Source organism: Myripristis murdjan, chromosome 3 (genome assembly GCF_902150065.1).
Source record: "Myripristis murdjan chromosome 3, fMyrMur1.1, whole genome shotgun sequence".
NCBI classification, from domain to species: domain Eukaryota; kingdom Metazoa; phylum Chordata; class Actinopteri; order Holocentriformes; family Holocentridae; genus Myripristis; species Myripristis murdjan.
In genome coordinates this window covers 43,591,787-43,605,528 of record NC_043982.1, presented here as the reverse complement: position 1 = coordinate 43,605,528, position 13,742 = coordinate 43,591,787, and the positions used below count along the sequence as shown (strand labels likewise).

At 38.5% G+C, this 13,742-nt stretch overlaps 1 protein-coding gene and 2 long non-coding RNA genes across 3 annotated transcripts; all 3 read right to left on the bottom strand.

Annotated features, from left to right (window-relative positions):
- Positions 1-3,019: 3,019 nt before the first annotated feature.
- Positions 3,020-4,763, bottom strand: LOC115376811 (phospholipase A2 inhibitor CNF-like). Its single transcript, XM_030076595.1, has 5 exons — positions 4,615-4,763; positions 4,252-4,356; positions 3,961-4,125; positions 3,655-3,765; positions 3,020-3,448 (listed from the first exon to the last, which is right to left on the bottom strand). The coding sequence occupies exons 1-5, from the start codon at positions 4,661-4,663 to the stop codon at positions 3,297-3,299; spliced, it is 582 nt and encodes a 193-aa protein (XP_029932455.1). The 5' UTR covers positions 4,664-4,763; the 3' UTR covers positions 3,020-3,296.
- Positions 4,764-7,422: 2,659 nt separating this feature from the next.
- LOC115357290 (uncharacterized) lies at positions 7,423-8,124 on the bottom strand. The gene is made up of 3 exons (XR_003928088.1): positions 8,060-8,124; positions 7,687-7,791; positions 7,423-7,559 (listed from the first exon to the last, which is right to left on the bottom strand). It is a non-coding gene; the product is annotated as an uncharacterized LOC115357290 (long non-coding RNA).
- A 936-nt stretch (positions 8,125-9,060) lies between these two features.
- On the bottom strand, positions 9,061-12,473 carry LOC115357187 (uncharacterized). The gene is made up of 3 exons (XR_003928079.1): positions 12,409-12,473; positions 10,023-10,138; positions 9,061-9,400 (listed from the first exon to the last, which is right to left on the bottom strand). It is a non-coding gene; the product is annotated as an uncharacterized LOC115357187 (long non-coding RNA).
- Positions 12,474-13,742: the final 1,269 nt, after the last annotated feature.

Below are 13,742 nucleotides of genomic sequence, written 5' to 3'. Positions count from 1 at the left end.
AAACTTTTTGCAGACATTTGTTGTTGTCGAATGTAAAAAATTACAGCACACATAGACCTAACCAACGGAGTTAAACAGGTAAGAGTCATTCCCACAATCTTTTGCCAATAGTGGACCGTACAGTAGGCCTGTATGTGCTGAAGTGTGTACAGATGTTTAAATTGCATTGTTGGGTATCAACATGACCTGATGAGTTTTATAGACAGGAGAAATAAATGTGGTGAAATGGGTTCAGATATACAGTACAGGCCAAAAGTTTGGACACACCTCATTCAATGCGTTTTCTTTATTTTCATGACTATTTACATTGTAGATTCTCACTGAAGGAATCAAAACTATGAATGAACACGTGGAGTTATGTACTTAACAAAAAAAGGTGAAATAACTGAAAACATGTTTTATATTCTAGTTTCTTCAAAATAGCCACCCTTTGCTCTGATTACTGCTTTGCACACTCTTGGCATTCTCTCCATGAGCTTCAAGAGGTAGTCACCTGAAATGGTTTTCACTTCACAGGTGTGCCTTATCAGGGTTAATTAGTGGAATTTCTTGATTTCCGGGTAAATTCAAGTAAAGGAGACCAGGTTTTAATAAAGGACCTTTTATTTGAATTGCACTGAATGATTCAGGGGGGAGAGCCCTGAGTATCTCCCAGTACCACAAGGTGGCAGTAGGTAGCTTATCTTTAATCCAGTTACTCAAAATGCATTTTCTAGATAATAGCACTGTAAATGGGTTAAAGTCCAGGATTTACTTTGCGATGTTGTGTTGTCATTTATTTTTTTGTTGTACCCACTTTTCCTAGAGAAAAAGAAAGCAATACTACTAGTGAAAGTGAAGCAAAAGTTTTTTTTTTTTTTTTTTTCTTTTTCTACTTGAGATAAGGCGTCTTGTGGTTGTATTGCATTCTGTCTACCGTCAAGGCCTCTGTCTGGAGAAATTATCACTGTCTCTTCTCAAATTGTTGAGCATAGATGCAAAATGGCAGCTCCAAAAACAAGCCTTTGTTCTTTAAACTGAGGACGCTGCTATTAAAACCTGATAGTTATGTTAATATTCTAGATGAAATTATTCTTGCTTGTAACAAGTTCTTCTTGACACATAAGTGTATATTCACATGGTCCTATAGACATTGTTAATTTAAGTATGAAACTAAAAACAGGATTTTCACAACTTGCTTTTGTCTGTTGAAAATTAAGTAACATACACACACACCTTTATTTTACTTTACTTGAGCCAAGTCATTAATTATGTGTGCCTGCATGTACAAATACCTTTCTGACCTTTCTGTCACATTATCCGTTTTTGCTGCAATGCAGAAGATGTAACGCTCTGCTCAAAATGAATAATTCCCCTTGGCTCTAAAGGTAGAAAACCTGCAACATCCAGCATGCACTGCACAAACTGCACCACCAGGTCACAAACTGGGGCAGTGTGTGCTAAGGTAGTCTTGAACGGGCCGCACAAAAACACTGGCTGTTTTCACACTGTGATGTTGCCATGTTAGCAACAAAACTGTCACTGTCACAATTACTCAATGGTCAGACATCTGTTTTGCCCCCAAAAAACAATTTTTTTGACAAAAATATGCAGAAGTACAATCTGCAGTTCATTAGAGGAACTGCTTATCCAGCAGATTTTTGCTGGCAAATGAATAAGGAAGTTTAAGTGCAGGCAACATGGAGGGAAGGTCAACAGTGTAAATTTGCATCCACTATATGTTTCCCTTTAATGGGTGTAAAAGTCTAACTTGTAGCTTTAGATCAAGTATCATACATGGTTATGCAAAATAAGTTGATCATGCCTGGTCAGCAGCTATGATAAAAGTGCCTAAATTTCAGGGATGAAATTGTTGTCATTGTTGATATTGGAAGTTGAACACAGGACTCAGACAGCGGAACAGTATGAATCATTTATATTAGGGAGTCGAAGTAGAGTTTAACCACATTACAGTTAATATAAGAAAATTCGGGCTGTTAGGATATAAAAGTCATATAAAACACTTGTTGCTCAGCATTCTAATATTTAGGAGGTCAATCGACTCAGGTTACCTCTTCCTATACTCCCATTAAGCAAAAACTACCACTATGTGTATTAGGTTGTTTTCCAGTTTATGCCAACTGACCAGGGTCAATGGAAAAAGTTGATGTTAATGCTGAATGCAGGGGTTTTTGTAAGGGCCTTTATTTAAAAAAAAAAAAAAAAAAAAAAAACGCCCAGAATATGCAGGATTTAGTGAATATTGATTTATTATGAGCTTTAAAAAAGACACATGGGCTGGTGAAATCAAACAAACAAGAAATGGTGGTTTCTTCAGTACAGCCTTACATTAGAAAATGTACAATCATGATATGAAAGCCTGTGGTTTCCACAGAGCTGTCAGAACTTTCAAGCACACCTCCTGCACGGTGCTTTCATTTTTCACTTTCTTTGTTTCAGTAGTATCTCCTCCCTTCCAACACAGCTTGATAATTATTTAAACCCCAAAACAAAAACAAATTGTGCGTGCAAGCCTTCTTGGTTGTACATCATTTGTAGGCCTGTGCTTTATAGATGAAACTCATCATCACTGGGTCACTCACATTTTTACTGTGCTTCTAAGTGTGTGTCCTTTTCAGGTGAGACTGCATCAAAATCCCAACAAATCATTTCAAAATGAGGTACTGCAGACAAACCAGGAAACGCTGTGATCTACAGACAATTTTTTTTATTTATTTAATCATTTAGGAAGGCATGCACAACAGTGACAGCAAAATGTGCAGCTCACGATTAATCTGAAATCCTGTCATACAGTTTCATTAGACTAGTGAATGTCTTTTGTCTGGGTAATTATCATCATTATGTTTCTGCTAAGTGTGTAATAAAATGCAACATACAGAGAGAGCAATAAACAGGTAAACATGAGAGGCTTTGGGATTTTTACAATATATATTTTTTTGCACTGTACTCTATTATTTTTAAATCATGCAGTAATTTAATTTGTGATTAGCAAAGCACTTGACAGTACAATTGGCTGCTGAGTCCCTCCTGAGTTTTGCTCAGAACATAGGTTAGCCTATAGTCCAGAAAAGGGGAGATACACCTGGTGGAGATCTGCACTCTGCTAAAGTGCACTTTTTTTTTTTCTTTTTTTTTTTTTTAAATTTATTCTTTATTTTAACCTGATAACATGTATCCTACATTTTTGTATGATAACACCAGTATCTGTGTATGTCCTACCCTGTGTTCTAATAGATGAAAATCAGGGAAATGAGTCCGAGCAACAGAGGGAAAACACTCAGCCTGGTCATCGGGACTCAGTTACAGAGTTTGCCCTCACAGCAGTTTGGTCCATTTAAGTCAAAGCCAGGCAGAGACGCAGAAGACAGGTGAGAAAAAGCTACACACAGGTTTGAGGATGCACAGCCAAAGACATGGACGGTAGGGGCCCAAGTGTTCCAATGGGTCACTGTAGAGGAAAAATCATTGCTTTACTATAAATACAGCTTCCATTATTTTTTAAATTACCTAATGTTAGAGATCTCAGAAGTAGAGGATAGGAAGAACACTTGAAGGCAGCAAGAGCATTTTTGTGAGACAACCAGCACTGATGCTGATGTTGGCAATTAGCACAATCTATGTGCAAAGTGATCAATATGCAACATGAGGACTCACCATTTCCATTAAAGCAGCGGTCCTCCACCCCAACACACTGAATTTTGTGTCTGCATGTGGAGCTGTCACAGGAGTAACACTCAAAGCCGTTACTCTCTTGGTCAGCAGGGACTGAAATAAAGCCCGAAACGAGACGGGACACAATTTAGTTAAGAACATGACAACATTTAGAGACACAACATGACAAAAGAAGATGGAAGATGATCAACGCCCGCACTATCTTTGGAATCAGTATTAACCTGCTGGAGTATGATTTGTTTTTTCTTGGAAATTATTCACAAAAGCACTTCTCCAGAATGTACTTACTAGGCAGAGTTTGAGAGTTGCAGTTATCTGTGTCGCAGCATCGAACAGAGCCAACTACTCTCATGAAACCCAAGCTTCCTGAAAATGTCCCATTTCCAACATCGCACAATGAGGGTGGCACACATGACTTGGTGTTGATCAATAGAGAACTTCCCATCTGCTGTACTGCAAAATAAAAGTGTGGTTTAATGTTGAAGTGAAATGATGATGTAAATTGAAAAAACAAACAAAGCAGAGGAAATGACATGACAAAATACTTTTTATATTATTTTCTTAACTTTTCACACATACATCTGATTGCAGCTGTAGCACATAGCTCATCGGAGGAACAGTTGCCTGAAAATGTATCTTCGCACTGAGGAAAATCCCTGCACAACAGACAATCAAGTGCTTCAGCTGCAATGGGGAAAAAAAATATTCATGAATGAAATGATGAGTCGCCAGCAACAATATGAACAGAAGCATCTCTGTTTTAATCATGACGTAATAGTTCAATTTGCCCTGTCAATGAAGCATAAAACAGGATGTAAATAAACATGTATTTAGGAACCAGTTTGACCAAAACCATGGAGTTCAGAAACCATAAAGCCACAATTAAACCATCAAATCAAATCAAATCACATGGCTGAGGAATCTAAGCTTGAGCATAGTTACCTGTGTTGAGGAGAGTCCAGATGATACCGAGAGACAACAAGAACTTCATTGTAAAGAGCAAGTGAGCAGATATTTGGTTCTAGATAAAGATTACACACCTCAAATTCTGAGCCTGCTTTTAAGAAATATGGCAGTTAGGTGGAAATATGGAAATGATACTTGTTTGAATGTTTGCACCCTACTTCTGCTTTCACATCATACGGATGTCTTTTTTTTAATGTCTTGGGTGCATAAAAGGGAGGAACCAGCCACACATTTCTCCAACAGTTTTGATTGCTTTACAGAAAAATGGGGAAGAGAATTCATACCAAAATGATCTGTTGTATATTGATGACTATCACATATTGATGGACAGCCTCCACTTATTACTGACCGCATGACAGACAACAATAATTTGTTTGCTACTGTCCTGCTGCAGTGAGCAGGACATGACAGAAAAACAGTGCCCTCATAGCGGTGGAAACACAGACACGAACCAACTGAAGGATGCTCTTGAAAAAGTAGTTCCTGGGACTGCTTTACCCGGGTAATTTGGTGGAAAACCACACCCTGCAGTTTACCAAGGCAAATATCCCACATGGTTGCGGAATAATATAAAGGGTTGAAATAAGTTTGCTGACCATCTACCTCAGTTGATATCATCCTCCAAAAGCAACCTGAAGCTGGTGATTTCAATCAGTTCAGTACACTCTCTTTTGAATATGCTTTCACTTCCCTGAAACAACTGGTCAAAGAGCACACAAGAAGGGATGCAGCTCTCTGGATCTTGTGATATCTAACGCCGGACAGTTTTACAACACCCTGAAGGTATCAGCCCCAGTGGACTCCAGTGAACTTGTCTGTGAAAGCCCCATGCACAAAGATGACACCCACAGGCCAAAAAAAGGATTGTGTACATGCATGATGGTGAATACTACCACTAAGGACGCACTGGCCTTGACAGACTGGAACCATGTGTTTTCAGTCCTGCCAACATTACCAAACATGACCGCTATCTAAGCTGTTATATGAACATGGGTGAACTTTACTACCTTCTGAAGGTAGTAAGGTGTTCTCGCCTTGATTGACCAAATTCTCTCTGGGTCTTGAACAGCTAACAATTTCCAGAGTCAACTCAGAGGTGGCCTTTCAATACACCGAATCAACTGTAACAGTAACTTTGTATGAGTTGAATAGGCTTCAGTTCTGTCCTCAGCAATTCTCAAGTTAATGAATCTAATTAATTATATCTACCAGTTTTGAAAGGATATAAAAACTTGATATTTTTCCTTTCCCTATTGTAATATATCCCCAGTGCTTTTTAAAGAGAATATGTCTTGTGTTGTAGTGATATATGGCAATGCCCAGTAACTATCTAAAAAAAACTAAAAGAAATCTAAAAGAAAAAAAGAAAAAAGAAAGAAAAGCAATTCTTTGACTCCTCCTTCTGAATCGACTGCAGAGGTGAATGACCGATGATTTGAGTCGTGGACCTTTCAGGGTATAGATCAATCTACACATAGTTTAGACCACTGATTTTTTAAATTATCATTATAATCTTTCTGAAGACACCCAGTTAATTCAAAGTCAGAGAATTATGCATTGTACCAGAACACATCTTAGTAAAATAGTAAATGGTGTTTTAACAGAGCCTTTCATTTTAGCCGCCAGGGTAAATTTAAACATTGTGGCAGTTAAAACCAAACTGTGGTTGGAAACTGTGATTTTAACTATCACACTGTGGCGTATGTTTTCAGTCATTTAACCTGAATCCTTTCCAGGCCATCCCACAATACTGCAACAAAACAGTTGCAAGATGAGCTACTATAGGGAAAAAAAATCAATCTTGTATTTCAAAAAAAGCTTTATTAGGATAGTTATAATATTTACATAATGGATCTAACCAGATAAACCGACTGTAAGATATGTATTTCTGTGACATACCAAAAAAAAAAAAAAAAATGAATTCATTATCTTAAATGAAATGTGTTTGATGGAAAGTACGCAGATGATGGACATCAGCAGACTTTAAGATGATAATGTGGGAAAAGAATGAGATTCCACTTTTATGTGTGTATAAGTGAGTGAGCATATGCACATTCATTTTTTTCATACATTTTTGTATGATAACACCGGTATTTGTGCATGTCCTACCCTGTGTTCTAATAGATGAAAATAAGAGAAATGAGTCCGAGCAACAGAGGGAAAACACTCAGCCTGGTCGTCGAGACTGAGTTACAGAAGTTGCCCTCACAGCAGGTTGGTCCATCAGTGAAGTTAAAGCCAGGTATAATCATAGAATCCAGCTCAGAAAAACCTTCACACAGGTTTGAGGATGCACAGCCAAAGGTATGAGCACGAGTGATCCAAGTGTACGCTGTAGATGAAAAATCATTGTTTTACTATGAATACAATTTTCATTATTTTTATTTTTTGTGAGACAACCAACACTGATGCTGATGTCGACAGTTAACACAATTTATGTGCAAAGTGATCGAGATGCCACATGAGGACTCACCAGTCCCATTAAAGCAGCGGTCCTCCATCCCAACACACTGCATTTTGTTTCTGCATGTGAAGCTGTCACAGGAGTAACACTGTAAGCTGTTATTCTTTGGTTCAGCAGGGACTAAAATAAAACCGAGGAGACGGGACACTGTTAAAGCTGGTCGCAGACAATAATTTAGTTAAGAACATGACAACATTTAGAGACAAAAGAAGACGGAAGATGATCAACACCACACTTTTTAATTTTTTTCACAGAAATGATTCAAAAGTGCAGTTCTCCACAATGTACTTACTAGCCGCAGTTGCAGAGTTTCAGAAATCTGCGTCACAGCACTCAACAGCTGCAACTACTCTCATGGAACCCAAGTGTATTGAATAATTCGCAGTTCCTACTATGCACTTCGAGGTTGACACACAGACCTTGTCGACGTGCAGCGAGGATATTCCCATTACCTGTACTGCAAAATCAAACTGTGGTTTAATGTAGAAGCAAAACACTGAAAATTGAAAACCAACAAAAACAGAGAAAATTTCCTGTAGAAGAAATACTTTTGATGCATTCTTTTCTTAACTCTTTACACCTACATTTGACGTGCCTTGTGGAACACAGCATGTCGGAGGAACAGCTGTATGAGAAAACCTCTCTGCACTCAGGATAATCCTTGCACAGCAGACAGTGAATTGCTTCAGCTGCAATGAGGAAAATGTTCATGAATGAAATGATGAGTAGCCAGCAACAACATCAACAGCAGCATCTCTGTTTTTTTTATCATGATGTAATAGTTCAATTTGCCCTGTCAATGTAGCATAAAACAGGATGTTGCTCATTTTGAAATCAACATGTATTTAGGAAACAGCATGACCAAAAGCATGGATTTGAGAAATCAAAAAGTCATAATTAAATCATCAAATCAAATCAAATTGCATAGCTGAGGAATCTAAATTTGAGCATAGTTACCTGTGTTGACAAGGACCCAGATGAGACAGAGAGACAACAAGAGCTTCATTGTAAAGAGCAGGTGAGCAGATGTGTGGTTCCAGATAAAAATCCGACACCTTATATACTGAGCCTGCTTTGAAGAAATATGAGAATGATGCACTGTGCTTCTGCTTCCACATCAAACAGACTTCTTTATTTAACAATTTATTTTTTTAATTACATCTCTGGTGCATAAAAGAGAGGAACTAGCCACACATCTCTCAAACAATTCAGTATCACTTACAGGACCGCAGCAGTGCCACAGGCTGATCGCCTCCATGCCACGCAGCACTGATGCAGGCAATCGTGCAAGAGGAGCCCCGACCAAGTATTGAGTGCATGAATAAGGGCAACAGATCTGTATTATAAATACATTGATTTGATTGGTTGTATGGAATATTCTAACATTTTGAGATACTGAATTTTTGATTGTCATGAACTGTACGTCATAATCATCAAAATTACCCAGAGGAAAATTTTACTGCTCAAAGCTTGCTTTTCTACAGCTCCGGAGACAAAACTGAGATTCTTATTTCAGCCTCATTTTGGTTTCATTTTAGATTCTATTTTGTCTTATATGTTTCTCCTAAAATTCACTAGGAGAAATAGGTGAGACAGGACAGTGAGCAACAGGAGTCATATTTGAGACTTAAAGGAGGCACCTTGCTAAACTCAGTTTAGTTTCATTTTAGACTCTATTTTTGTCTTATATGTTTCTCCTAAAATTCACTAGGAGAAATAGGTGAGACAGGACAGTGAGCAACAGGAGTCATATTTGAGACTTAAGGGTGACAGGCAACACTAAAGCTAGTAGGCAATACTGAGCAATACAAAAGCTAGTATGGAGATTTTATAATACATACATACATAGTATGTATGTATCACACACACAGTAATAACCAAAAATGAAAAAACAAAAAACAAGGACACTTTTACAAATGCTGAAACAAATTATTGTTGTTTATTGTTGTTGGGTTTTTTTTCTGAATGCTTGGGCACTATATTAAAGGCTGCTTTCACAAGACTTTACACAATAACCACAAAAGCTCACAAAACCAGCAGAACATTCTACATCTCTTGCAAAAGTCAACAATTCTTGCAAAACTTTTAACTTTTAAGCCCAACGTTTCGACCATGAAGTTTTCCTAAAAATGCTTTTTAAACACTCTTAAAACAATAAAATCACAGAAGAAAAAAACATCTATACTAGAAAAAGTCTTTAAAATGCCCTCATGCAGCATTTGTTTATCAAGGCGTTTTTGAGTTTGGTTTTCTCCACTGCTGTCCATCCATCGAGCGTACCACAGCGCATGATGTAAGCTGCACGAATAAAAGAAAGCACAAATTAGATATGAATTCCCCTTACATACAGTGTCAATGTCTAGTCTTTGCACTTTGCTTGTTTTAATGTTTTATCTTGGTGCTGGACTTCAGCAACTGGTGTTGAATTTGAGCAACTGCAACTAACCCAATTTCTCCAAGAATAGGTAGAGCGAACTGATCACAGTACATGACGCACACATGGAGAGATCAATTTGAAATCAATTATAGATCAATTAATCAAGCACATCCCGAATTGTAATAGCAGTTAAGATAATTTGGTCAACAGGGCTGCTTGGTCACAATTTTCTCTCTTACACTAACACACACACGCACACACACACACACACACACACACACACACACACACACACACACACGCACAGAGATGATAATTATTGTTACTTCTCTTGACCTAAATTTGTTACCAATATCTATAAATCAACATTTGTGGCTGGAGCTGCACAATATGAAATAAGAGACTCGGCACTGTGTAAGATTTTGGTTATCATATTAACCAAAATAAAAAATAAAAGTGAATTAATTGGAAAAACGAAATAAAATAAAAAAAACACACATAAAATAAAAATGCTGTGCAGTAAAAGAACAATGTATCTGTTACCATCTTCATTATCTTTAGGTGAGCCAGGGTCTGGTTCATAAAACTTTATCTTCTTGGGGGGGTAGCACAGTCTTTTGGGCATCTCTTTTTAAAATTCTCCTGCTGGGCATTCCATTCTGTGACATATGTAAAAGCACAACACATTTTATTTGTATTTTTAAGTGGTTCTTAGGTAATTTCATAGAAAGACAAACAGTACGGTATGGAACAAAGAGGGGAGAACACATTATCACATTACACATTATATGAGTGTGCAGCAAATTTCATCATATAACATATATACATTATTTGAAAATAACCCTAATACCTAACTTGTAACTATCTACTGCCACATTGCTCCCATTCTCCCTGCAATTACACTAGCTTTTGCACACCATCGGAAAAGCTCCGGTTCTCTGCTTTCAGAAACCGTCTGATTTTTTTCGATCACACCATTGGTTCAGGAGTTACGGTATGAGAAGCTCATATTACAAACATGTGACACACCGGGGACTCTTCTGTGATTGGACGGTCAAAGTGTCAGTAGTCCTACAGAGTTACCGTAATGGCACTGTATATAGGCGCAAAGCGCCGTTTCTCCGATTCCCGACGTTTGTTTAAGTTTCTGTATATCATAAACGGTCTAGGGGATATCGATATGTAAAGTAGGCATACCGAATCCTGTCGGCGCCGACATAATTGGTTTAAGAGACGTCTTTGCTGTCTTTCCCGGGCTTCATGAACCTGCGGTCCATCCTGTGGGTTGCAGTGCGTCACTGAAGGCTGACGAGACTCACTTCCGACGGCACACGGAGCGCCTGATTGTAAACAACCAAGTCTCGCCCCTGTCCTACTTCTGATTGGCTAGTAGGCCTAGTTAGTGTGGTTGACAACGAAACCTGCACTTCAATTGGATCCAGAGAAATGTCTGTTAGATAAATCTGGGCGAACCCAAATTTGTTTCCCCCGCAGTCACGCCGGTACACCGGAGCTCCGACACAGCGCCGGAATGCTCTCACCCCTGTGGGCCCCTCCCCTCAGTCAAAGATGGGGCAGCCAGTGTTTAGTAACAGTTAACAGCAACACTCACTTGTAATCAGTCCATGCTGTGAAAAACACAGATTTTAGCTGCAATCGATGCGCAATTGTCATTTTATAACTAAGAGAACATTTTTTTTCTGTCCCCGGGAGGACGACATGCCTTTTGGTTAGTCTGTAGCCCTGATGATTGTTTGATGATGATTAATTTCAGTTGATGATGACGGTGCAAATAAAGAAATTAACGTCAAGCAACTCACGAAAATTAAGGTGATTCTCCCATAATTTGACCTTGCTGCCGTAGGTAGCATTAACATTGATGAAGTTTGTAGCCAAGAGTGGGCGCGGCCTAGGTTAGCTAACGTTAGCATCTGCCGCATACGCAGACCGGATTTTTCAAAAAGTAACAACCAACATAAATACCGACTTTTTAAATGATACAATATCGACTCAAATTGCTACGGAAGCCCTAAAGGGCCATACATAAATATATTTTATTTCCTCCGTTTTCTCGTGATAACGAGATAATTCCTCCGTTTTCTCGTGATAACGAGATAATTCCTCCGTTTTCTCGTGATAACGAGATAATTTTCCTCCGTTTTCCCGTGATAACGAGATAAATTTCCTCCGTTTTCTCGTGATAACGAGATAATTTTCCTCCGTTTTCCCGTTATAACGAGATAAATTTCCTCCGTTTTCTCGTGATAACGAGATAATTTTCCTCCGTTTTCTCGTGATAACGAGATATTTTCCCTCCGTTTTGAATGAATGAATGAAACGTGATAGGCCTGAGATTTCCATCATACGTGACATGTCATGCTGACTGACGTCTCCTTGGACACATAAAGCAGGGGTCACCAATCATGTGCCATGGAGGGCCGAGAGGCTGCAGGTTTTCATTCCAACCAAGACCTCCACCAGGTGATTTCACTGATCACCTGGAGCTAATCAGTGAAATCACCTGGTGGAGGTCTTGGTTGGAATGAAAACCTGCAGCCTCTCGGCCCTCCATGGCACGTGATTGGTGACCCCTGACATAAAGCATAAAGCTATTTCAGCCTGTGTAAGGCCTTGATTGAACAGATAAGTGATGCAGTGATCAATACTCTCCTGCTCCTCTGACATTGCTACACTGACTGATGTTTCCTGCAATAATTTAATAAGACAATCGCTTTGTTTTCTCGAGATCTCGATTTAATTATCTCGTTATCACGAGAAAACGGAGGAAAATTGTCTCGTTATCACGAGAAAACGGAGGAAATTTATCTCGTTATCACGAGAAAACGGAGGAAATAAAATATATGTATGTATGGCCCTTTAGGGCTTCCGTAAATTGCAAACAAACAAACATAACAAAGATTTTGCTTACCTTCTTTTGCGAGGACCTACAGCGACCTTTTCTTCCATTTCTCCTTGCTGCCTTCACGGACGCGGTTCCAAAGCGAGCAGCAACCGTCCACCCACCTGACACATTAACCAATCCACAACGCAGCGTGTGATGGATGGCGGTGTTGTCCAATGAGATTTTCTAACGCTGCTGTTGTGCCCACATCATCCAGCGGGTTCACAATTCAGATCTTTGTGCGCAAATTTAAGCTGCTTCCGTATTGGGTACGCGAATAAAGCTATTTAGCCTAAAATTTCTTTGACCAAAGATGAATTAATTCACTTTTTGTGATAGTAGCGTAGAGTACTGATGCTGCATTCGGTTGTACTGGGAAATGGGAAAAATTCTTCTACTAAGAGGTCTTTGAATCACTGAAAATATGTTATCTAAATACCCCAATAATAAAAATTTTATTGAAATAAAAATATTAACAGCTAACAAATGATGTTAAAGGTGTTATTTAAGTAACTTCTTTTCAGTGCTTTTTACAATTGGGTTCATCAAAATGTTTTATTCACTAATCACATTATCAGATGTGTTATCAGGTACTGACATTTCTATATCTATCTATCTATCTATCTATCTATCTACTTTCCAATTTTAAAGTGTGAAAACCAGCAATTATCATAAATATTACACCTGTGATCTGTGATTTATTATGATTATAATGATGCTTCATCGGAATCTTAATCAACCTTTTAATGGGGAAAACTTTGATTTGATGTTCTTTCAGGAGAAAACTTTATATCATATAATGTGTACCAGAATATGCAAAGTGTAGTAAAATCAACTGGATTCGAATAGCTATGTACATGAAATTTAACTTTTTTAATGTGCCTTTTCTGTCATCCCTAGTTTCACTGTCCCAGCAGCTCCAGCTCCAACACCAGTCAAGCTGTATGAGTTTGGTGTTATAGTGGGGCAAGTCTTAATTACACAACCTTATTTTAGTTTGATGTGTTCTGATGCTGTAGTATTTCTCAAGATCACAGGGGCATTAGATTAAACACACATACAGATGGGAAACAAATTAAAGGAAAAACAACATTAAGTGCAAGGTTTTGGGCACCACAAACCACGAGAACTGTTTAAGTGTGCTTTTTGAGTTTTTGAACAGGATGGATGAACACGGTTCTCACAAAAGATCTGTACATGGAGAGGGATATTATGGTGGGGCAGCAGTGCATTAACACTCATTACAAAGACAAATGCAAATTTGAGAGTTCAGTGGTGCGAAAACCATCGGCACTGGTCTACAGATATGTTGAAAGAAGTGATGTGGTCAGAGGAGTCATCCCTCTCCATATTCTCCACAA